This window comes from Ovis aries, chromosome 15 (assembly GCF_016772045.2).
Source record: "Ovis aries strain OAR_USU_Benz2616 breed Rambouillet chromosome 15, ARS-UI_Ramb_v3.0, whole genome shotgun sequence".
Classification (NCBI taxonomy): domain Eukaryota; kingdom Metazoa; phylum Chordata; class Mammalia; order Artiodactyla; family Bovidae; genus Ovis; species Ovis aries.
The window spans coordinates 31,939,149-31,963,440 of NC_056068.1; the positions used below are offsets into that span (position 1 = coordinate 31,939,149).

The 24,292-nt window shown below is 47.3% G+C and overlaps 1 protein-coding gene across 2 annotated transcripts in view; it reads left to right on the forward strand.

The window, feature by feature from the left end:
* Positions 1-24,292, forward strand: part of SORL1 (sortilin related receptor 1) — a 165,567-nt gene that overhangs the window by 134,936 nt on the left and 6,339 nt on the right. For both annotated transcript variants that reach the window (XM_060399334.1, XM_027979337.3), the window contains exons 36-46: positions 2,050-2,162; positions 2,414-2,518; positions 3,325-3,397; positions 7,002-7,084; positions 9,084-9,180; positions 11,458-11,642; positions 15,040-15,159; positions 16,107-16,271; positions 17,264-17,438; positions 18,429-18,535; positions 22,004-22,196. In XM_060399334.1, the coding sequence (XP_060255317.1) occupies positions 2,050-2,162; positions 2,414-2,518; positions 3,325-3,397; positions 7,002-7,084; positions 9,084-9,180; positions 11,458-11,642; positions 15,040-15,159; positions 16,107-16,271; positions 17,264-17,438; positions 18,429-18,535; positions 22,004-22,196 (1,416 nt within the window). The remainder of the gene's footprint in view (positions 1-2,049; positions 2,163-2,413; positions 2,519-3,324; positions 3,398-7,001; positions 7,085-9,083; positions 9,181-11,457; positions 11,643-15,039; positions 15,160-16,106; positions 16,272-17,263; positions 17,439-18,428; positions 18,536-22,003; positions 22,197-24,292) is intronic.

The window sequence follows — 24,292 nt, forward strand, 5'->3', positions numbered from 1 at the left end:
ATTGGCAGGTGGGTCCTTTACAACCAGGGCCACTTGGGAAGCCATTTTATGTAGAGCAGTGTATATCTGTTAATCCCCAAACCCTCATTTATCCCTTGATCCCTTTCCCCTTCCGTAACCATACATTTGTTTTTGACATCGTAACACAATTTTTTTTTTAATTGATGTATAATTGACCCACAACACTGTGTTGGTTCCAAATGTATGACATAGTGATTCAGTATTTGTGTAATTACAAACCTATCACCATGCATAACGTTTTTCTCTCTTAGGAAGTTAATTTGATCTCCCCATCCCTGCCCTTTTTTGCATTTCTTATCTGATTTCTGTCTCTGCCTTCCATCTCTAGGTATTTCCCAGTATTTAGTGCTTAGGAGATCGGCATCATTAACAAATGAAGCGTGTCAGAAATATTTTGGGCATACTATAAAGAAATTTACCAAAGCTCGAGGGTTGTAGAGTTCCCTACTTCCTCCCTTCTTCACGGTAGTTGACGTTGGGTGACTGCGCTTGTTCCCATGACCTTTGCTCCCCAGGTTTTGTGAACTTTTCATTCTCAGTTGCCGTCAGCACCATGTTTACATTTGGAGATGTTAATATGAACTCGTGTGCATCTTAATGTGCACGCCTGTGGGTACACATAAAATCTTTATAGGTATACGTATCTGCACGAGTTAGTATACCGCAGGCATCTCCTTGTTTCCTCAACTGGGAAGGCCCAGGAAAACTTTGATAGTGTTGAGCACACCTGGCACTCAATCAAGGTTTCTAACGCTGTTCTTTAGTAAAAGGATACAAGGCTCCTTGAAGAAGTCTAGGCCTGGGGAAGGAGATCTAGAAGATGGGCTTGCCAGGAAGTGAGGATGTACTTATTACGTGAAGGCCACCAGACAGAAAGACAAATATCACATGATAATGCTTATATATGGAATAGAGAAAACTGGTACAAATGAACTTATTTACAAAGCGGAAATAGACACATAAACATAGAAACCAAACTTATGGTTACCTGAGGGGAATTGGAGTTGGTGACGGACAGGGAGGCCTGGCGTGCTGCGATTCATGGGGCCGCAGAGAGTCGGACACGACTGAGCAACTGAACTGAACTGATAAATTAAGGGTTTAAGCAACTCTAGGAGATAGTGAAGGACAGAGAAGTCTGGCATGCTGCAGTCCATGGGGTCACAAAGAGTCTGACCTGACTTAATGACTTATGACTTATCAACTTATGAACAACAAACAATAAATTAGGAGGTTGGGCTTAGCAGACACTACTGTATACAAAATAGATAAACAACAAGGACCTACTGGATAGTACAGGGAACTATACTTCGTATAATGTAATAATCTATAGAGAAAAAGAATCTAAAAAATACATGTATATGTATGTGTATATACATATAAAAATATACATGTATATATATGTTTCTCTGTGTGTGTACACACACACACACCCACACACACACACACACCCACCCACCCACCCACACCCATGCCCACACCCCAGGTGGCGCTAGTGGTAAAGAACCCTCCTGCCAATACAGGAGACAGAGCTGTGGCTTCGGTCCCTGGGTTGGAAAGATCCCCTGGAGGAGGGCATGGCAACCCACTCCAATCCTCTTGCATGGAGTATCCCATGGACAGCAGCTATAATCCATAGGGCCCAAAGAGTCAGACACAACTAAAGCAACTTAGCACCCACACGCATATATGTAAATATGAGAGTTCAGGGCAGCTGCCTTTGAGAATCAAAACCTCAGCCTGGAAGCCCAGGGCCAATGCTGACTTAACCTACCCAGGTGATTCTGTCCTGCAGCCCTTAGGAGCCCCCAGCCTATGTCAGACTCTCTGAACCATTGTTGGTCTGACGGGTGGACAGCAGGGAGGAAAGATGTTCCATCAGCGGGAAGACCAAGCTAACACCCCTTTCTGGCGCATAGGTCCCCTGCTGGGTCTGGATTCTTTCTCGTGTGTGTTTTAAGCTCAGGGAAGTTCCTCCAGTTGACAAGGATGCAGATGGATTTTAACCCCACGGGCTTCTTTTTCTAGTGCCAGATGCCCCTCAAAACCTCCAGCTGTCGCTCCACAGGGAAGTGGAAGGAGTGATCATGGGCCACTGGGCCCCACCCGTCCATACCCATGGCCTCATTCGGGAGTACATAGTAAGTTCCTCCCAGGAGTGGGCAGTGCGTGTGAGTGAGCTTGGGAGATGGCCGGGTCTCCTGGAGCAGAATCATGTTCTGTGTGATGCGGACTTGGTTTGGTACTGCCTTATAATCATCCATCCGCTGGGATATTTTGCAGCCCACCTTTCCCTCTCTCCTCCTGCCTTTTTGTGAGGTGTTACGATGCCCAGACCTTTGGTACCTGTTCATGGTATAGTATTTTTATTTTTATTTTTCTCTCTCTTTAGGTAGAATATAGCAGGAGTGGTTCTAAGACGTGGGCCTCCCAGAGAGCTCTTAGCAACTTTACAGAAATAAGGAACCTACTGGTCAACACCCAGTACACGGTCAGAGTGAGTGTTCGCACAACATTTCAGCTGTCTGGCTGGATGGCCTAGGATCATGGGGAGATGGTTGCACTTTCATGAGAACTCCATGCCTTCTTTTACGAGGTGCTGACTAGTGGTCTGCTCAATACCCAGCCCCTTGCTCTGGGAGCTCATGGTTTCTTTTAGTCTCTCAAATCAAGGCCGCATAGAGAACTCAAATCAATGTTCACTCGAATAACTGAGAATTGATGATTAATGCAGCTCTTCCAGCTGTTAACCCAGATATTCTGCCAGCATTCCAGTTCCAATTTCTGGTGCACCCACCTCTTATCTTTAGCTGCAGGGAGAGCCAGAGCTGTGATAAGTGGCATTTATGAAATGATCTTCTGGAGTTCTTATGAAATAGATTGTCAGAATCTTCAGTAGAAAAAAGAGTCGGTGCGCAACATGTTTGGAGACCATTGAGTGCATTCACAAGTTCCCTTACCCTGAGAGTCTCATGCCTGTGTGTGGTTATGCACATATGTGGACGTACACATGCACGCATGCACTCCTTCTCACACCCCTGCCCTTCAGAAAAACTCTGACACCTGTCAATCAACAGAAATTTCATAATTTCAGCTTTGTCCCAGTTCCCTTTCCCCAGGTTGCCTCCTGTGCTCTCTTTCCCTGTCTTATTTCCCTTGCAGGCGCCTCAGACTATCTCGCATCCCTCTGTGTGTATTTCTTCCCCCCATATTGCCAAAGCCTCACCTCTTTTGCCCACTTGGGATTCTCGCTGTGTGGCATGTTGCCTTTATTCCATACTAATTCACACTCTGATTTGAAAGGTGGCTGCGGTGACCAGTCGAGGAATAGGAAATTGGAGCGATTCTAAATCCATTACCACCATAAAAGGACAAGGTAAATGATTCCAGCGTTTGCAGATTTAGAGAACATAGAAACCCTTAGAAAAAACTCTGTGTGATTGGCAAATGAAGACGCATAGATCAGAATAGTTCACACAGCCTCCCTCCCTACAACAGGTAAACTTCTCTGGGTGTCTCTGCTGTGCTTTAGACATGAAGTCTTTTGGGGGGGACTGTTGATCATTCCTCCTTCTATATAGAACTGGGCATCTGTTGTAACAAAAGTATACAGGTGGATTTCTGAAGGCCGCCATGCCCGGCTCTGCTTCTCAGGGGGAGTATCCATGACATAAGGAGTCCTCCTTTCTCAGCCAAGATAAAGATGGTCTTGTTGTTCATTTCACCTGGGGGCTGCTGTAAGAGAGTGCCATGCCTACACTCGTTACTGCCCTGGGAAAGCCATCAGCAACACGTAGGTGGCAGTTTCTGTTTTTCTATCGCTGCTGCTGCTAAGTCGCTTCACTTGTGTCCGACCCTGTGCAACCCCATAGCCGGCAGCCCACCAGGCTCCTCCGTCCCTGGGATTCTCCAGGCAAGAACACTGGAGTGGGGTGCCATTTCCTTCTATCGCTAGAGGTGATCCAAGTCATGGACCTGGAAGGCTGTCATGCCAGCTGCTCTGCGAATGCCAGCTTATCTCATTGAGCCCTCAGAGCAACTATAAGGACGGATAAGGGAATGGAAAGGTTGTATCATTTGCACATAGAGCTGGGGTTGGAACCTGATCTGCTGACTCCGGAACGTGCGCCCTGTACCCCTGCAGGGCCTGCCTCCTGGGCGGGGCTCCTCACTTGGCACGTGTGCCTCACATGTGCTGCCACCCCATCCTCGGTGTGGAGTTAGGAGCCGATGAAATCACGGATGAGTGAGTGAACTGAAGCAAGTGAACGGAAGGCTCTGGTGCTCAGTGGGAGACGCACCAGCTCATCTTCCTGATCTTAGCCTTGGCACTTTCATTTCTGGATTGGCGGATGGGTACAAAAGCTGGAAATGCCACCAGGAATGTGATCGAGGGATTTTGCTTTAGCCTGAGCCTGTGAGAAATAGGCGGTGGGTCTTGAAGAGTCACTGTCTGGTTGCCTTTAAAAACATGGAGTGGTTGCGATCAGCGCAGGGGCCAAGCTGAACTTGGTGAAACCAGCCAGTCCATGAATCAGGGAGATTGTACATGTTGGAAAATGTGTGCTGAGTTCACACTTCCTTAGAGTTGTATTTTGTTTTCTTCTTTTCTTTTTCAGTTATTTTTGGCTATGCTGGGTCTTGGTTGGTGCAAGAGTTTTCCTCTGGTTGTAGCAAGCAAAGACTGCTCTGTGGTGCTGTGCTTGGGCTTCTCATTGCAATACCTTCTTGCTGCAGAGAATGGGCTCTAGGGTACATGCGCTCCCGTTGTTGGAGCTCGTGGGCTCTCGAGCACAGGCTCGGTAGCTGTGGCTTAGTTGTTCTGCAGCACGTGGGATCTTCCTGGACCAGGGATCGAACCCCTGTTCTCCTGCGTTGGCAGGTAGATTATTTACCACTGAGCCACCAAAGAAGCTCCTCCCCTAGAGTTTTGACTGTGGTATTATTTTCCTCTACAATCAGTTAGAACATACTGACCATACCTACTGAAAAGGAGGGACATTGGAAAGTCATCAGAAAAGCAGGTAGCATCTTGTAGTCCTCATCACAGTTCACATCTGCGTTTGAAAATCTCAGTGATTAGGGGTTGCTGCTCTCAGGAGACCTGGGTTCGATCCCTGAGTCGGGAAGATCTCCTGGAGAAGGAAATAGCAATCCACTCCAGTATTCTTGCCTGGGAAATCCCATGGATAGAGGAGCCTGGTGGGCTACAAGGCCATGGGGTCGCAAAGAATCGGACATGACTTAGCGATTAAACAGCAACCACAATGATTTTTAGGATGAACCTCAACTCCTCATATGTGTATTGGTTAGAAGGCAACTGTGTGCAGAGTCGAAAAGCGTGTGTTATGATCTGTGTGTGACCTCGGGTCCTAGTAATGTAGGAAGATGGGATTCGAAACAGCGGGAGCATCACCCAGGATCACCACTGTCATAGTGGACACAGTGGGTTAATGATGACAACAGCCGCCATACTTTGAGCACTGCAGCAAGCACCTTGCAGGCTGTTTTTATAGGGGTTTACCTCCCCTAGTCCTTATTAACCCTGTGAGTATTCTCACTCTTTGGGTGGCTGAGGACACTGGGGCTTGGAGAGGATGGTGCTGTAACTCCCACCGCTATGATTATCACCCAGGTCAGGTGAATAGCAGCACCTGAACTACTTTGCTCTGAGCTGCCTGCCTGCAACTCCTAATACCCTTCCTTCTTCTGCACGCTGTATTTTCCTCAAGCCCACTTCTATTGAACATCTAGAGAGACTCCTGTAATGTTTGAACCATCTCTTTGCCACCAAGTCTTAGCTACTCCTTTGGGTCTTTCTTGCCTTGCTGATATAAAAGGCATACGTGCTAAGAATCTAATCCATTTGAAGGTTATATTCTGATGAAGCTGACCCCATCAAGCCCTCTTAGGTCACACCTGCAGGACACTGCTGGGTTTCTGGTGGGTAGACATTCAGAATGACCAGCGTGGTGCTGTTCACTTGAGTCAAGAGGAGTCTTTTTCTCTCTGCTACCCTTTCGCTGCCCCCTTAGCTCCCAGGCTGAGCTCTGGTGTGTTTTTTTGTTTTGTTTTGTTTTGTTTTGTTTTAATTACATTTACTAATTAGGCAGCATGGAGTCTTAATTGTGGCACACAGGATGTTCTGTTGGGGCGCACAGATTCCCTAGTTGCAGTGTGTGGGCTTAGGTGTTCCGTGGCACGTGGAGTCTTAGTTCCCTGACCAGGATTGAATCCACATCCCCTGCATTGCAAGGCAGATTCTTAACCACTGGACTACTCAGGGAAGTCCCAAGCTCTGGTCTTGACGAGGATGCCAGTATCTCATCAGGTCTTTAATCTGTCGTTGGTGGGACTTTACCGGAAAGAGAGAAAGGGAACTTTGAGTATCAAGACACATACTATTTTAGTGAATTTTGCCATCTCTATGAAATACAGATGGTATCTCTAGGTTTAGCAAGGACAGGTAACTCGCCCCAGGGCACACAGTTGCTAAGTGTCTCAACAGGAATTTGAATTCCAGGGCCCAGATTCTTTCCATTTCGTCCCACATACATCTACAAGTTAGGACTTAAGATTTAGCATGCTGTCAACCTTCAAACAGGACCTGAGGCCACTGGGACTTCATTGGTGCCAGTAAAGGTGGTTCCCAGTGTGACCCCCAGACTTTTCAAAACCAGGCTGAAGCTGGGCTGACTTGGGGCATTTACATAATGGATCTTTTCTGCTCGACCCAATTGCCGGGATAGCTGACCCAGCTGAGATAGTTCTGTGTTCACCAGGCAACTGTGGATTCAGCCCCAGCCTCAGCCTCAGGGCAACAGTAGCCAAAGCGATAGAGGAGTCAGAAGTGCCAAAGCAACGCCTTTTCTTTTCCGACTGAAAGATCGCTTTGTCTCTTGAGTTGAAAACTGTGAAGTCCTGCCTTCTTCACTTTTCATCACACGGTTTCTCTCTTTGAATCCCTTTTTTGTTCTCAGTGATCCCACCACCAGACATCCGCATTGACAGCTACGGTGAAAATTTTCTAAGCTTTACCCTCTCCATGGACACGGACATCAAGGTAACGTGGACATTTCAAACCAGCAGTCAGGTGGGGCTTTGCTTTGCGTGGGAACTGATAGAGCAGAGGACAGGAAGATTAAGAGAAAAGAGCGACTTGTTCCAGCGAAGCTAAAATACCACACCTAGGTTGGCTCCTTCCCCCACGAAGAACAACTAGAGTCTTCCCATGTAATTATTCTGCCTCAGCCTGGTGCCTTTTTTTTTTTTTAAACCATATAATTAAATGGTTCACAGCTACAGTGCAAATAAAGAGTTGGTGTTAACAGAATATGTTTGCCCTGTAATTTTCAGCTTTATTGGATTTCCTGGTTGCTGAGCGCTAATGCAGAGGTTCCCTCAGTGGAAGAGGGTCTTAGGGAAGAGTCAGATCCCTCGGACACATATTCACCTGTGTGCACCCAGAGCCCTTCCCCTTCCAGCACCTTCATCCCCTCTGCTTGTTCCATCAGGGTGGCCACCTTCCCCGTAGCTGTCTGTGCCCCCTGGTTTCTCAAGTTGCCGTTCACCTTCCATGGTGTTTTTCCCTCTTTGTTTTTCCTCACATCCGTCCCAGTCTGTGAAGCTGTGGTGGGACCAAAGGCCTGCAGAGTCCTCGTGCTGTTGACTGCGCTACAGTGTGGTCTCAGTGCTCTTGGCTTCAGGGACCGCTGGTGCCAGAAATGGCCTTGCGGAGACCTTGTCTCTCTAATCTTTGGTCTTGAACGCATTTTAATCTGGGCCATTGTCTAATAGTTTTAAGGACTTTCAGGTCAAATCTTTCTATGAGCTCAGGACTCAGAAGAGGTGGTTGTCCCTGACTCATGGATGTAATTGCCTCTGTTAGGCAGTGGGGGCTCTCCTGGTGGCTCAGACGGCAAAGCATCTGCCTGCAGTGTGGGAGACCTGGATTTGATTCTGGGTCAGGAAGATCCCCTGGGGAAGGGAATGGCAACCCACTTCAGTATTCTTGCCTGGAGAAGCCCACGAGATCTGAGCAAGCCACCTTCGTTGTGACCTCTTGGCCTTGACTGCAAGGACTACCTGAGCTAAGCACGCGTGTGTGTGTGTGTGTGTGTGTGCCAAGTTGCTTCAGCTGTGTCCGACTCTCTTTGATTCTATGGACTATAGCCTGCCAGGCTCCTCTCTATGGGATTCTCCTGGCAAGAACACTGGGGTGGGTCGCTATGCCCTTCTCTAGGAGATCTTCCTGACCAAGGGATCGAACCCACACCTCCTGCAGCTCCTGCACGGCCCGTGGACACTTTACTGCTCAGCCACCAGGGACGCCCATCTGAGCTAAGACGGATCCTTAATTGCTGTAATCTAATTACCTTTTCAGATTTTCTTCTTTCTTCCTTTTTAGTTGGTTCTTGTCCTTTTATTTTGCATTAATTTTTTTTGTTTCATTGAATCTATTTAAAAATATTTTAACATTGGAGTATAATTGTGTTAGTTTCTGCTGTACAGTAACATGAATCAATTATATATGTACATATATCCTCTCTCTCTTGAGCCTCCCTCCTTCCATCCCACCCCTCTAGGTCATCGCAGAGCACCGAGGTAATCTCTCTCTGCTGTACAGCAACTTCCCACTGGCTTTCTCTTGTACACATCGTAGTGTGTATGCTTGTCCCATCCTCTCCTTCTGCCCCTGTATCCACAAGTTCATTCTCCATGTCTACGTCTCTGTTCCTGTCCTGCAAATAGGTTCATCAGTAACATTTTTCTAGATTGCTTTTATATATATATGTGTGTGTGTGTGTATAGATATATGTGTTAATACACAGTAGAATCTATATTTTACATTATAAATTGTTGCACATTCATTTTTAGAAGCTTGGAGGAGTATGATTGTTCAGTGTTAGCACAAATAGAACTGGTCTAAGGATCCAAAGGGCCAGCCCGTTCTTTATAAGAAGGGAGACACCCAAGGAACAGCAGGAAAGTCCTGCACTTCCTGTCTGGTGAGGTCTGTGCATGTGCACTGCCCGTGTAACCTGGCTCTTGACTCTCGGCAGGTGAATGGCTATGTGGTGAGCCTCTTCTGGTCATTTGACGCCCACAGACAGGAGAAGAGAACGTTGAACTTCCGAGGGACCGTCTTGTCGCAGAAAGGTAGTGTCCCGGAGCTAGTCGGCGTGTAAGCAGGAAGGAGGAAGGCTAGACTGAGGCTTTCCTGGCAGTAGAGCTTGTGTGGGGGGCCAGGAAAGGTGAGGGGTCTTCTCTGCAGCCGTTCTGAGTGGGCCCGTGTTGTCCATGGAAGATCCTGTCAGTGGCTCCTGAGCCCAGGCGAGGAATCCACTGGGTGGTTCCCCAAATCCCCCTTCTAATCTGATGGCTCTTCAGGGAAGTTGGAGGCTTAAAAAGGATGAAACGCTGGAAAGAACTCAGATTAACCTTTTACAGATGATGTTTTCCTTCCCCAAAGAATTCTCGGGATTAGTTACCTCTCTTTTTACCCCCCTGGTTCACTCCTCTTTTGCTGATATTAGTACAAGGTGGTGTAGGGCTGCGGCGTAATTGGCATTTTGTAAATATTTGTTGAACAAATGGGCCAATAGACTGAGAGAAGGGGTTCCAGTCCCTCTTGGATCTGTGCAAATAGTGAATCTCAAAGTCCTCCTATCTGAAAATAGGCTAAAGGAAGGGTTTTAATTCCTTCTAAGACAAAACCTTCAATGGCCAAGGCTGCATATGAATGTAGAGAAGGACATGAGAGCTTCTTTTCCCTTCTAACCTGATTGCAAAGTACTTCCAATCCTAACAAGTATTCTATGATATATGTATACACATACATAGGTTGCCCAAGGGGGTTATGCAAGAGTAAAGCTATCACTGGGTACTTAGCGTGTGCAGGCATTTACCCAGCAGGCACTCTGTGTGTGTTTTATTACCTAACACTTCAAAAATGAGGCTGCGGCATATCCTCATTTTATGGATCAGAACATAAGGTTAAGGGATCGAGTGGTTCCCTCAGAAGGCAGCAGAGCCGGGATTGGAAGCCACATCTCTAATTCCGAAGGCTGCAATCTCACTGCCCCCACATCACACCAAGAGAAACTAGCAGAGTCGGGGACAAAAGTCCCACGAGCCATTGGCTGAGACCCACAAAGGCCTGCTTCATGCCAGGGGCCAGGCAAAGCACTCGTTGACGAGCGTTTTCTTTTTTATTCCTTGCAACAGCCAGCCTCCATAAGTGCTATTATTCTACATATTACAAACAAGGACGTGGACTTGGAGAGTTTGAATACTTTACTCTTGGCTTCTGCAACCAGGAAGCATAGAGTTAGGCCTTGAACCCAAGTCCTCTTGACTCCAGAGGCTGTCCTCTTAGTATATCCTTCTTCTTTTTCTGCTTGATATTTATTTCTGTGGAAATATAGTTGATTTACAATGATAACAATGATTTACAACGTTACATTTACAATGCTTAATTCCCATTAAGCATATCCTTCTTATGGCTCACTGCTCTTTTAGTTTCTGATGACAGTTTCCTGACTTAGAAAGGGACACATCTTTATTACAGAAAATTTAGAAAACAAAAACATGTATAATAAAATTTTTGAATTCCTATAATTTAACTTCCTAGGGCAACCACTTTTATTAATAATTTTGAGTATCTCCTAACTTCGTACTTTTCCTCCTCATTGATTTCTGTATATTCTTTACTTCCTGCTTTTTTTACTGAACCTAAATCACAGAATTTTCTAGTCGCATTGTGTATTCTTGGAAACAACTTCTAGTGGCTGTGTAACAGTTCATGGAATGCACATGAACTTCACGGATGCACCTAATTTAACTGTTGCTTTGTTGTTGGGTGATCAGATGATTATGCTTTTTTCTGCTGCAACAAATACGGTGACAGACATCCTGATTGCACAGATTTTTGGATCCCTCCCTTGTACCTGGATTGAAGGTTATGAAGGATTTCAAGACCCTCACAAGGCCAAATGGTTCTCCACAAGGATCGTATCAATTTATATCCACAGATGGTCAGCTTTAAAGGAATTTTTTCCATGCCCATGCACTGTGTTATTTGCAGTTTTCATTAATAAATTATGCCGAGTGAATTCATAAAATAATAAACTTCCTACATGAGAGACTCACTTAAATGGAGAGGTTACATTGGAAAAAATAGGTGGACTTCCCTGGTGGTCCAGGGGTTAAGATTCCACGCTGCTAACACAGTGGGTGAGAGTTCGATCCCTGATTGAGGAGCTAAGATCCTACATGCCGCATGGCACAGTCAAAAGATAAAAAGGAAAAAAAAAATGTAAAAAAATAAGGTGTACATATAAAGACATGTGCAAAAGAAGAAGATTTGTTTTTAATTTAAAAATTCAGTGTGCGTATAAAGACCACTGCTCCAACCCTTTGACCCTGTTTCCCCAGTTGGCAACCTGACAGCTCATACGCCCTACGAGATTTCTGCCTGGGCCAAGACCGACCTGGGGGACAGTCCTCTGGCATTCAAGCGTGTCACAACCAGAGGTGTCCGCCCACCCGCCCCGAGCCTTAAAGCCAAGGCCATCAATCAGACGGCAGTGGAATGCACCTGGACGGGTCCCAGGAATGTGGTAAGTCAGCCTGGATGACCTCTGCAGACTGAGGATGGACCCTCCCCTGGCACTAGACCACCGGACGCCCCCAGGGCTTCCCCCGTCACTGCTCTTTTTTCCTTATCCCAAACACAAGCTACCCTCTTGGTCAGCTCTGGTTGCCTCCAAGAGGCACCTGACATCCCTTTTACAACCGGGCCTGGCGTCTAAGAAGAAAGAACCCCTGTAGTTTAAGCCGAGTATGAAGAGGGGTCACGTTCCTGATCAGGCACTGTGGGGGACGGTTCTTACCTGGGGATGGGTGAGAAGTCAGTTGCCTTGACAATGAGTATTGCACCCGAGGACCATGCCCGGGTTCCTCTCGCCCCTCCCCACCCGGGGGATCCCCCACCCACAGGTTGTCTTCTCAGGTGCCGCCCCCACAAGACATGCCTCCCTATTCATTCCAGGGTCCCCACTGCACTTGTGCTTGGCTCTGTTTCTTTTATTTATTCATTTTAATGCATTTGATGCACCAGGATTAGATCCGTGCTGCTTTTTGAGTCAGGTTTTGCCTTCCCTCCTCCCCAGTGCGCACCTTGCTTTGCTTTTAGGCACACCTTCTCAGGGCTGTTTTCATCCACCTCCTGCCTCTGCCCCGTGGCTCCTGCTCTGTCTTCCCTGGAAACCTTCCCCCTCCTGCTGTGCAGTCAAATCCTAGCTCTTCTCCTTGGTCTCCTTCCCTTAAGAACTAAATCCCTGGAGTTGGTACCATGCAGCCTGTTTCATCAGACGCTGTGGATCTGATTTGATATCTTTTGTCTACTCTCATCTCCCTAGCTAGTTGATAAGATCTTGAAGGGAAGGGTCATTCTCTGAGTTTTCCAAATGGGAAAGTGTGTGGGACTAAATCTGTAAGAATCCTCAGTGGCTGGTGAGGAGGAATTGGCCTCTGTCTTCTGAGGACGCATCCAGTGTGCACTGGTGGGCAGCACTGGTTCGTGGGGAAAGAAGCAAGGTTTGCCAGTAACTGTGCGCTTAGCCATGAAGAAGGAAGGGGAGGTGAGAGTTGTTGAGCACCTACTGTGTGCCGGGCATGATGCCCAAGCTCCATCCACGGTTTCCCCCTTCCTACTTTTATCAGCTCTGTGGGGTAAATGTTTCTGCTCTACCAGTGAGGAGACCACGGCCCGGAGGGGTGAGGTCACTGGCCACAGTCAAGGGTTAGTAAGCAGCAGACTGAGTTAGAGCTCAGGTCCAGCTGGAGTAACAGCCTGGGCGCTTCTGTTGAACCTCACTCTGAGGCAGGGACGGGGATGAGATGCCCAGAGCCACCCCTGGGCTCTGTTTTACCTGGAACTGGACTCTCCTTAGAGAGGGGCCTCTGTCTCTGGTTTATGTGCCCAACTCGGGCCTGCCTACCTGTCACACCCAGCCATCTGCACAGAATGGGCGTTATGTATAGAGCACTAGTCTGTGACTTGATTTTGGTGTCTTATCACATGTGAACTTGGAGAAGGAGCCTCCTCCATGTTGAGTCTGCTTGCACTCATGGTAGCCTTCTGAGGGTCAGGGGCCCCTGGAGTGCCCTGAATGAAGCTCTCAGCTCCCACCTGTCTCCAGCTCACTGTGGATGCTGGAGTCTCACCCAGTGTTGTCTCCACCACAAGAGCTGTTCCCATCGCTGCAAGTGTGGCCTTCTTACCCCCTGGCTCCCTGGGCTCTGGGGTCCCCTTTCCTGGCTCTTGGCTGGAGCCCCCAGCCACAGGCCCATCCTTTCCAGGGTCAGACCTGCCTGCACCCTGCACCCCTCTGCTGTCCCATCTGAGCTCACTCGTTCCCCTATTCCTGCTCCATTCCTATTTGTTTATCTGGGACAAGAGAATCCCTGATGGGTTTCCTGCACCCCCAGGGCTTCTCCAGACCTGTACGGTTTTCAAGTCTCCTGTCTTACCACTTATATGCTCATGGAGAAAATGCCCTCTGTCTCTACCTTACAAAGAAAGCATCCTCACACTTACCCTGTTATAAACACTCCCAGCCTTCACTTTTCCCGCTACAAGGGCCATCAGACTCCCACCTCCTGCTTTAAACTCCGTGTATATCACTTAGGGTTAAGAATGGCCACATAGAACAGGAGTGGCTTTCAACAGTTTATTTCCCTCCTAATTATGAGTTGTTCAGAGTTTGAAGTTCAACCATCCGGGGCTTCTCTATCAGCAACATGATTTGATCCATTTCCCAGGCCCTACCGACAAAGGTCTGTGTAGTCAAAGCTGTGGTTTTTCTTATATGAATGTGAGAGTTGGACCATAAAGAGGGCTGAGCACTGAAGAATTGATGCTTTCAAACTGTGGTGCCGGAGAAGACTCTTGAGAGTCCTTTGGACAGCAAGGAGATGAAACCAGTCGATCCGAAAGGAAATTAACCCTGAATATTCATTGGAAGGACTTATGCTGAAGCTCCAATACTTTGGCCACCTGATGCAAAGAGCTGACTCTTTGGAAAAGATTGAGGGGAAGATTGAGGGCAAAAGAAGAAGGGGGAGGTGACAGAGAATGAGATGGTTGGGTGGCATCACTGATTAAATGGACATGAGTTTGAGCAAACTCCAGGAGATGGTGAAGAATAGGGAAGCCTGGCTTGCTGCAGCCCATGGGGTTGCAAAGAGTTGAGCACACCTTAGTGGCTGAACGACAACAGCCGGTGCCCTGCCACCCTGGCCTGTGGCAGGGCTTGCAGTCCAGGGCTTGGACTGGCCCACGTCGCCGTGTGTACTCCAGGCAGCGGGAGGGGGAAGAAGTGCTCTCCCTGCATTTCCATGAGGCCCACTGAGGTCCCGCCCAGGATGTCTGCTAACATCTTGTTAACCATCCCTGTCACCTGGCCTCTCCTGCCTGGAGGAGGGAGGTGAGATGCGGGCTTGTTTCCAGGTAGCAACTCACTGAGAACCAGGATTCTGCTGCGGGGGGAGGGGAGATCAGGGACCTGCTGGGCAGCCGGCAGTGTCTGCCCTCCCGCCACACATTCTCTCCACCAGCTTGCACACTCGCTACCCCCATCACACTAGAAGAGTGGCCCCACTTCTTGGTCATTCCCTCTTTTTCCCAGCTTATCATGCGGTCTTCTAGTATAGCTTCCAGGAGTTTCATATTTACAACTCGTTATTTATAAATCTGTTTTTCTTCTTTGCCTGGCTTTCCTCAAGAAAGCGAGCTCTGAGGACAGAGACCACATCTTGTTTGTCTTCGTAGGTGGGAAGCCGCTGCCTGGCCCAGGGTGCCTTCTCTGTAAACGCTGATGAAATAGATGCCGAGTGAAGACTTCTTTGTGTGCTCATGTGGAGCAGTTCCCAGGGTCTTAAATCAGGGCTTTCATGAGAGTGAGGTCACTGGCCATTGAACTGGTGCCCTTTTCTGATCTCTCCTTTTACCAGGTTTACGGTATCTTCTATGCCACGTCCTTTCTTGACCTCTATCGCAACCCCAAGAGCTTGACTACTTCGCAGCACAACAGAACAGTCCTTGTCAGTGGGGACGAGCAGTATTTGTTTCTGGTAAGTTTCCTAATGCCAGGAGCACAGAGGAATGTTTTATTTTTTGAGTAGGTCTTAATTGCAGGGCTCCAAGCTCAGACCTAGGACCTGGGGAGCTGGAGATGCAGATTCCAGGATCCGTGTGTGTGTGTGCACACGCGTGGGTGTGCATTCAGTGTGAGGGGGTGGGAGGAGGGAAGGAGAGAGATGAGAGGATAGTTCTTCTGCACAAGCATCAGGTTTTTACTTGAAGCACAGAATGAACGGCCACTTAACCATCTGCAGCTCCCTTGTTCAGGACTGAGAACTTGGTAATGGGTCTCAGGAATAGATGAAAGCTTGTATCAGATTCCACTTCTAGGAATTTAGCCATACTTTTTTTACATGCGTGCCAAGATATATGGAAAATCATGTTTGGGCTACTATTACTTGTGAAAACAAAAGATTTGAAACAAACATCTATCAGGAGAAGACTGGTTAAAAGTATGACAGCTTATCTTTGAGATGGAATACAGGGCAGTCATGCAGCACAAATACAGCAAACTAAATGTACCGATTTGGAAAAATTCCCAAGCTGTATTATTAAGTCAAAGAACCAAAGAGCATAATTATGTGTGTAGTGGTTTTCCATTTGTGTAAAAAAGTTAAGGACAGTAAGTTATACATAGACACACATGCATAAGCACACACATGTATGTATGTATGTATGTATGTATGTATGTATCTACACACACTCTCCAGTCCCTGTGTATCTGTGCTTATATTTGCATGGGACATTTCTGGAAGGAAGCATGTGAAATCATTACTAGTACTGCCTGTGGGAAATGGATGAGAGATCTGGGGTAGGTGGGGGCTTATCCTGCATCTTTTTGTATGCCTTGAATTTTAACTGTACGTGTGTCACTGTGTTGTTGGGGAAAAAAATGGTTTGCTGACCACTGCGTGAATTCGCGTGGTGTTTGTTTCAGGTCCGGGTGGTGGTGCCTTACCAGGGGCCGTCCTCTGACTATGTCGTGGTGAGGATGATCCCGGATAGCCGGCTTCCTCCCCGTCACCTGCACGTGGTCCGTATGGGCAAAACCTCTGCTGTCATCAAGTGGGAATCCCCGTACGATTCTCCAGACCAGGACCTGGTGAGCAGGCCAGGCGTGCTGGCGACTTTGCTTACTCTGGACGTGGTTTGGTCTGGGGGCAGGGGGGTCCTGTAATGGGGCAGGAAACCCAGGCCTGGTGCATGGAGCTCAGCAGGCGGTTCCCCCCATTTCCGCCTCGCCAAAGACAGGGTCCTCATCGGTATCTCCTCTTTGTGGTCATGTCCTGGCTGCTATATTGGGTTGTTCCTCCTTTTCTCTGCCTTCACCAACAGTTGGCCTGCAGGTTAAATCTAGCCCACTGCCTATTTTGCTAAGTAAAGTTTTATTAGAACCAAGGTATACCCATTTGTTTACATGTTATCTATGGCTGCTTTCATGCTACAAACAAGAGAGTTGAGTAATTGTGGTACATACCATCTAACCTTCAAGGCTAAGATATTTACCATGTGAACCTTTATAAAAAAGTTTGCTGGCCCCTGCCCTAAGGTGGGGCTCCCTGGTGGCTCAGTGGTAAAGAATTCACTGGCCGGGGCAGAAGGCATGTGTTTGATCCCTGGGTTCGGAAGATCCTCTGGAGAAGGAAATGGCAACCTACTCCAGGATTCTTGCCTGAGAAATCCATGGACAGAGGATCCTGGCATGCTGCAGTCCTTGGGGTTGCAAGAATCTGATATAACTTGGCAACTAGACAACTGACCCTAAAAGAAGAGGCATTTATTCTAGAAACATCTCCCACTTTCACTTTCCCAGGCTGCTTTGACCTCCATCCCCTCGCCCTCCCTGCCATCCCAGGGGTGGGTGGTTTTTTGGGATCATACTGATAATTCTGTGCACAGTTCTGTGCATGAATGCTTGTTGTAAAGTTGGACCTGACCATCCCAGAGGCTTTCCAGAGTCAGATGTTGTGACCCATATTTTTGGGGGTCACAGCCACTGACATACTTCTGTCAGTCACTTGGGCCGCCACTGAACTTCAGAGTAGAAAAGGCCAGGTTTCTGATTACCATTAAGATGTCTTTTTCTTGTCCCAGTTATATGCAATTGCAGTTAAAGATCTAGTAAGAAAGAGTGAGAGGAGCTACAAGGTGAAATCCCGCAACAGTACCGTGGAGTACACGCTGAACAAGTTGGAACCTGGAGGGAAATATCACATCATTGTCCAGCTGGGGAACATGAGCAAAGACTCCAGTATCAAAATTACCACGGGTAAGCTGGTGAGAGATTAGAGGCCTTCTCACACAGCAGGGTCCCCTATTGCTGCTAGGACTTCTCAAGGTGTGGCATTTCTTTTTTTTTCTCTTTTATTTTTTTGAAGACATGGGATTTCCATCAGGACTTGCCCAGGAAGTACAAAGATGACCCTCCAAATCCTGGCTGGGGCAGAGCTGTGCAGGGGCCCCAGGCTCTGGGCTGCAGGGTGGTGGCAGGGGCACCATGGGCAGGATAGTAGCTGTCATTTTCTATATTCTCTGTCCCCTGTGGTCTCCCTTCCCCTAGCTGGTCTTGACATTTTCAAGAGAGTTAGGAAACGAAACTGAATCTTTGCCCCTTAAAGCCAAACGTTGCATCTGTGCTGTGTACCTGGACTGAAGTCATAGTGGTTTCTAGGGCGATATGAGATGCAGAAATGGACAGAGACCAGGAACTGGTTAATACCTTAAAGGATGATTTGCTGGCTCAGGTCAGGTTCAAGTTCATAGAGCAGGTGGTAAGCCCAGTTATTTGGACAGCAGACAACATCAGGAGTAACACTGTTGGAGGCTGGCAGTGTGGACTGTGGGCCTGGAACATACTTGGTGGTCATTCCGGAGCTCTGTCTTCGGGCTGAGCTCTCTAGGCCCTCACTGGGCCCCTCTGGAATTTGGGGCAGGAAAGCAGCCTGGAACCAGAGCAGAAGTGCAGGCAGGCTTTGGACTAGTCCAGCCTCACCCCATCCCCATTTGTTTTTGACCATCTTTTGGTCTAAGGGCTACTAAATTAGATGCCATCCAAATTTCTTGGCTAAAGACATAACAACAAAGTAGCTGTCAGATAAAGTGTCTAGACTGCTAGGCTGTGTACCAAGTGGATATATGTGGTTTCTTTCCCCTTAACTAATTCCTTTAGGGTTGGTGTTACTTCGTCAGCCTTTGATGGACAAGCAGAGACTCACATGTATAGCCACTAACTGTCTCTTTCTTCATCTTTCATTTTCAGTTTCATTATTAGCACCTGATGCCTTAAAAATCATAACAGAAAACGACCACATCCTTCTGTTTTGGAAAAGCCTGGCTTTGAAAGAAAAGTATTTTAATGAAAGCAGGGTAAGTTCCTCCCTCCTTTTCAATGGCTTTGGAAATCTAATTGAAATGCCGTTTTGGAGATGAGCTCGTTAACAGCCTGCTGGCATAGATGGAGTCCAAAGAAAGAATAGGGCAGGGGAGTGAACGTGAGAATTAAAGGACCATTTTCGATGGGATTGCTAATTAGCCAAATGTTTATACTGCCCATTAAAGATGCGAATCTCTGCACTAAGCACTTTTCAGTTGTGAACTGGTCGTCCCCTGAAAGACAGGGAAATGGGCTGGAGTCCTCGCTCTGCTTCCTAGGGCTTGACTGGGACTCAGCAGCGGCACTCAGGGCCCATCTCTCCCAGATAGTCTGAGGGCAGGGCCATGGTATGGCTTCAGTACAGGGGAGCCGAGCTGCGCTGCCAACCTAGAATCCCATCAGTTTCTTTCCAGTGAACAGGAGGTGCTTGAAGGTAGTCTGTTGACATATAAAAACACCGTGTTTTGTTGTTAGCAGGCCAATTACTATATTTACAGCAGGAGATAGGAGGAGGCGTGTGGCACCTGGAAACAGATTTGCCACCCAAGGGTCTTGAATGAAGCTGCTTGGCTCCATTGTGAGCAGAGCATTGTGAGCTAAATAGAGACACAATAAAAATCAACAACGGCTTTTTTGGGTTATGGTGTCCATAAAGACCCCAATGGCTTTAAATCATCACAGTGTAATGTCAGAAGCAAAGAGAAATTAAATGTGAAAATTCTTCACAACTCTCACAACGGTGACATATAAATGGTTAGTATACATAAGTATAAAGAAGGCTTTCAAACAAATTCAAAACAGAAATACAACCCTTGAAAAATGCAGATTTGAGCTGTGCACGTCCACAGATAGCCTACAGTACAGTAAGTCCCCTATACATGAACCTTCAAACTGTGAACTTCCAAAGATGCGAATGTGGGTTCACATGTCCAGTTCACATGGCTGGGGGGTTGTCACGTGTGCATCCTCTACAAGTGGTTGTGCATTTGTGTACTTTAGTGTACTGTATAGAGTGGGTTTCACTGGTAGCTCAGATGGTAAGGAATCTGCCTCCAATGCAAGGGACCCAGGTTCAATCCCTGGGTCAGAAAGATCCCTTGGAGAAGGGAATTGGTACCCACTCCAGTATTTTTGCCTGGAGAATTCCATGGAATGAGAATGCTGGCAGGCTACAGTCCACAGGGTCGCAAAGAGTCAGACACGACTGAGTGACTAACACTTTCACTTTTCACTGTATAGAGTACAGTAGTACAGCATCTTTATTTCCAGCCCAGGATGTCCAGATGTGGATGGTTTAGTTGCTAAGTTGTGTCCGACTCTTTGTGACCCCGTGGACTCTAGCCCACCAGGCTCCTTTGTCCATGGATTTCCCAGGCAAGAATACTGGAGTGGTTGCCATTTCCTTCTCCAGGGGATCTTTTCAACCCAGGGATTGAACCCAGGCCACTTGCATTGCAGGCAGATTGTTCACTGACTGAGCAGCGAGGGAAACCCTGGAATGGCCAGAAGGAAGCGTAAAAGTAGTGGTATAGAGCCAATTGTGTTAGTCGGGTACCTAGGCTAATTTTGTTGAACTTAACGAACAAATTGGACTTACAAATGCACTCTCTGAATGGAACTTATTCGTCTGTAGGGGACTTAATATACCAGACAGTCTGCAGATAGTTGGATCCAAAGATGCAGACCACGAGTCCAGAGGAAGCACTCTAAGTCATTCTTGGATTTTTGAGGGTCAGAGCCCCCACTGCCACAGTGTTCAAGGGTCAACTTATTCTCATTTTGAATAAGGTGCAGGTAACAAAGTTAAGAGTTTCAAGCAACAGTGAGCAAAAGAAAATAGTTTCAGCTCCGCTAGGAATCTAAACTTGCAACAAGACACAGCACTTTCATATTACATTGACAAAAGTTTTGGGGAGGGATAGTTATTCACGCATTGGAGAAGGAAATGGCAACCCACTCCAGTGTTCTTTCCACGGCGGAGCCTGGTGGGCTGCCATCTACGGGGTTGCACAGAGTCGGACACGACTGAAGCGACTTAGCAGCAGCAGCAGTTAATAGTAAGAGGGTCATAGCTGGAAAGAGGAGCCCCCTGGGAGAATGAATGGGCTCCACCTTCTGTAGGGCACTTACAGTAGGTATCAGAAGCATTGAAAATGTGACATCCTTCGATCCAGTAATCCTTCTAGGATTTTACTCTAAGGAAACAATGTGCATAAAGAATTTTATTTATAACAGTAATTAAGAGATAACCTAATGCCCACCAGAAAAGGATCAGTCCAGTAAATTTTGGGTGGCTAGCATTTGTATCATTTTCCATTTTTTTAAATACCTTTATGTGTTTTGCAAATGTCCTATATCACATATATGTTAGATAGAAGATAATAAATGCTAGTTACTAGTTTATAAATAAGGATGTAGGAGTGGGGACTCCAGGCAGGTGGTCCAGGACACCCAGTTGTCATCAGGGTGGCAGGAGCCCAGCTTTATAAAGGTTGGGCTTGCAGTCAGTATTCCATTCCCATCGGAGGGTTCCGGCCTAAGCTGTACGGGTCCTTCTTCCTGCTACCTGACTTGGAGTTCAAAGAAGGTGCAGGTCAACAGAACAAGAACCAGGAGATCATGATTATGCTGTTGGGCCCAATATGTGAGTAGAGATAGAGAGGAGAAGGGGTTTTGCGGGGACAGAGGAGGTGCCGGTAGCTCTGATGCTGGGAAACTTGGAGACTGACCTAGAAGTCTGGAAGTCAGTCCTGGTCCCAGCCAGCATGCTGGGTTCGGGCTGTTCCAAGAGGGACTTTCCCAGCACAGGAGCCAAGGACTCGCGCTGAGCCAGTCTAAGTCAGAGGCGTATTCCATACTCCCCCAGTGAACAGATCTGAGCTGCTGCGGTGCTGCTGGGTTCAAGGCCAGGCTGGACTGGGGCTAAGATCAGCTTGGAAGAGTAGGAAAGAAAGGAGGGAGGAAGTGAGCTGGCAGCTGACAGTGGAGTTCCCACAGGCTGTTTTAAGGAGCAATGTCTCATTTTCACTATTGCAAATTCCTTTTTTTTTTTAAACCTCATGGCTGAAATCCACTGCTGCCTGGATTAGTCCAATCCCATTACAGTGAACTGTTGCTTTAATTGTATGGATTCTTTGTGGCATTTAAACATTCCTGGAGATGAGTGAACCCACCAGAACTTTAAAAAATCAGTGTTTGTTAAAATGACTTTTGTTTTTCCACTTCTGCTACGTGGCTCAGAAGCAGACATGGTAGTTATTTGAGACTTTAGGGATGAGAAAATGCCCATTTTCTGAATCTAATCTCAGTGATAATGTACAAAGAACTGGTACGAAACTCAGAGTGCTCTAACATCTATCAGTCCCTGCAGGAAGGAGCTTATATAAGGTTGTAACCTGTAGCAGAAGCTGTCGGTGTCCTTGTTTAACTTCCTGAGCAGTCCCTCCTGTGTTTGTTTTCAGGGCTACGAGATACACATGTTTGATAGTGTCATGAATATCTCAGCTTACCTTGGGAATACTACTGACAATTTCTTTAAAATTTCCAACCTGAAACTGGGTCATAATTATACTTTCACTGTCCAAGCACGATGTCTTTTCGGGAGCCAGATCTGTGGGGAGCCTGCGGTCCTGCTTTATGATGAGTTGGGGTCTGGTAAGTCACTGTTGCTACCATTTCCTGGGAGATATATCAAGGATGTAGCATGGTTTGATGAACATGTGCATGCGTGCTCAGATGCTTCAGTTAGACTCTTTGCGAGCCTATGAACTGTAGCCCTCCAGGCTCCTCAGTCCATGGGATTCTCCAGGCAAAAATACTGGAGTGGGTTTCCATGTCCTCCTCCAGGGAATCTTCCTGACCCAGGGATCGAACCCACATCTCATGTCTCCTGCATTGGCAGGCGGGTTCTTTACCCCTAGCGCCACCTACCCTTGATGAACATGTGTCTTTCTAAAAATGCATTTGAAATATTCTTGTAGTGCTAAAGAAAATCGTTTATGCATCAGCTTAATCAGGCATTGGATTCTTTAACAAATCCTTCCCTAGTCAGGCATGCTGTGAGGTGCTAGGGTTACAAGGTGACCATATTCTGAATGTAAGTCAGAAGAAAGGAAATGTTTTGTTTAAAAAGGAGATTCTATTTGAGAAGCCATAGCTTAATGAGTTTTGTTTTTATTTTCTGGAGGACCTTTCAGAGCCTCTAGTATGCTAATATTCCCCATGATTTTCCAAGTCAATAGATTATCTCATCACAGGGTCACTGACTTCCCAGCCTTCCCTCCATCTTTGCCATCACCCTCAGATCACATCTTGAGGTCAGTCTGGGACCTCTGTCTTCTGGATGCTGACAGACAGCAGTGTGAGGCCATGTTTATGGCAAGGGAGAGGAACCTCCCATTTACACAGAAATTCTGCTCAGGTCGTAATAGCTTACCCAGGATTTCAACAAATGTTTTGCCACTGGTCTATTTAGTTACATTTACTCCCAGTCAACAACCAACCAGTGCTTAAGCTCAGAATCTTATGTTAGACCTGTTGTCTGTTCCACCACCCTTCCTGGCGTGGCTTCTAGTGGAATAACCTATCCTTGGCATCTCTCTAAAAAAGGGAGAGCTTGGGACTTTCCTAGTGACGCAGTGGATGGGACCCCGCCTGACAGTGCAGGGGACGCAGGTTCTATCCCTGGGCCAGGAAGATTCCATGTGCCGAGGAGCAGCTAAGTCCATGCACCACACACAGCTGCTGAGCCCACCCTCTAGAGCCCGAGCGATGCAACTGCTACAGCCTGTGTTCCTAGACCCCATGCACCGTGGCACGAGAAGCACTGCAAGAAGAAGCCCACGTACTGCAGCGGGAAATAGGCCCTGCTCGCCACCGTGAGAGAAAGCCCATGCGCAGCAGTAAAGGCCCAGCGGGGCCAAAATAGATACATAAATAAAAACTGTAAAAGGAAACCTGGTACATCTCAACCCTTTGGAGAATTGTAGCCCATTCGCAGGTCTATAAAGTTCCTACACAAAACAACCAACCAAACTCTTGTCCTAGTGTGTCTTAAGCAGAGCCTCCTTTTTAAGTAAAGCCAAGTAGCAACCTGTGAAATAGACTTTGGGGGAAAACTGCCGTGAGGACATGTGCCAGCTGCCTTTGTAAAACCAGGATTGTCAGGTGGGAGAGTTGCTCGGGTGGACGTTTCCTTGGAGCACATCCTGCCCTGTGATCCTCGCATCCCCTTGGAGGTGGGTGGGGGTGGGAACGTACTCCATCTCTGTCACCTCCGCCATGCTGGCTTCCTCTTGACTGCTCCAGCCCAGAGCTTTCCCCCTGGTTACCACTTCACAGTTGAGGTTGGGTTGGGACACGTGACAGACTGGGGAGAGTTTTGTCTAGTAAAGTCAATGGTGAAGGAAATGAAAGACATGGATATTGAATTGTTATATCAGGCTTGCAGGAAATAGCTGTTCTCTGGCTCATCTTTATGGGGACCTGTTGTGATGAATCCCTGTGTAACTACTGAACTTCCCCCATGAGGAGGAGGCTTGGCCCCATCTCCTCACCCTGCACCAGGGAGCAGCGTCAAGGCTAATGAGGCTTCTCATGGAGACCAAGGAAGTCCACTTTGCTTCCTTAGCTAAAACTAACTCACATGACTGTGTTCCTGCCGCAGGCTCAGACTTTCCCCAGGGTTTCTGCCATACAAAGTCTGCCCGTTTCAGAAAGACTGGCTCAGACCCAACAGAGTCCTGTTGCTA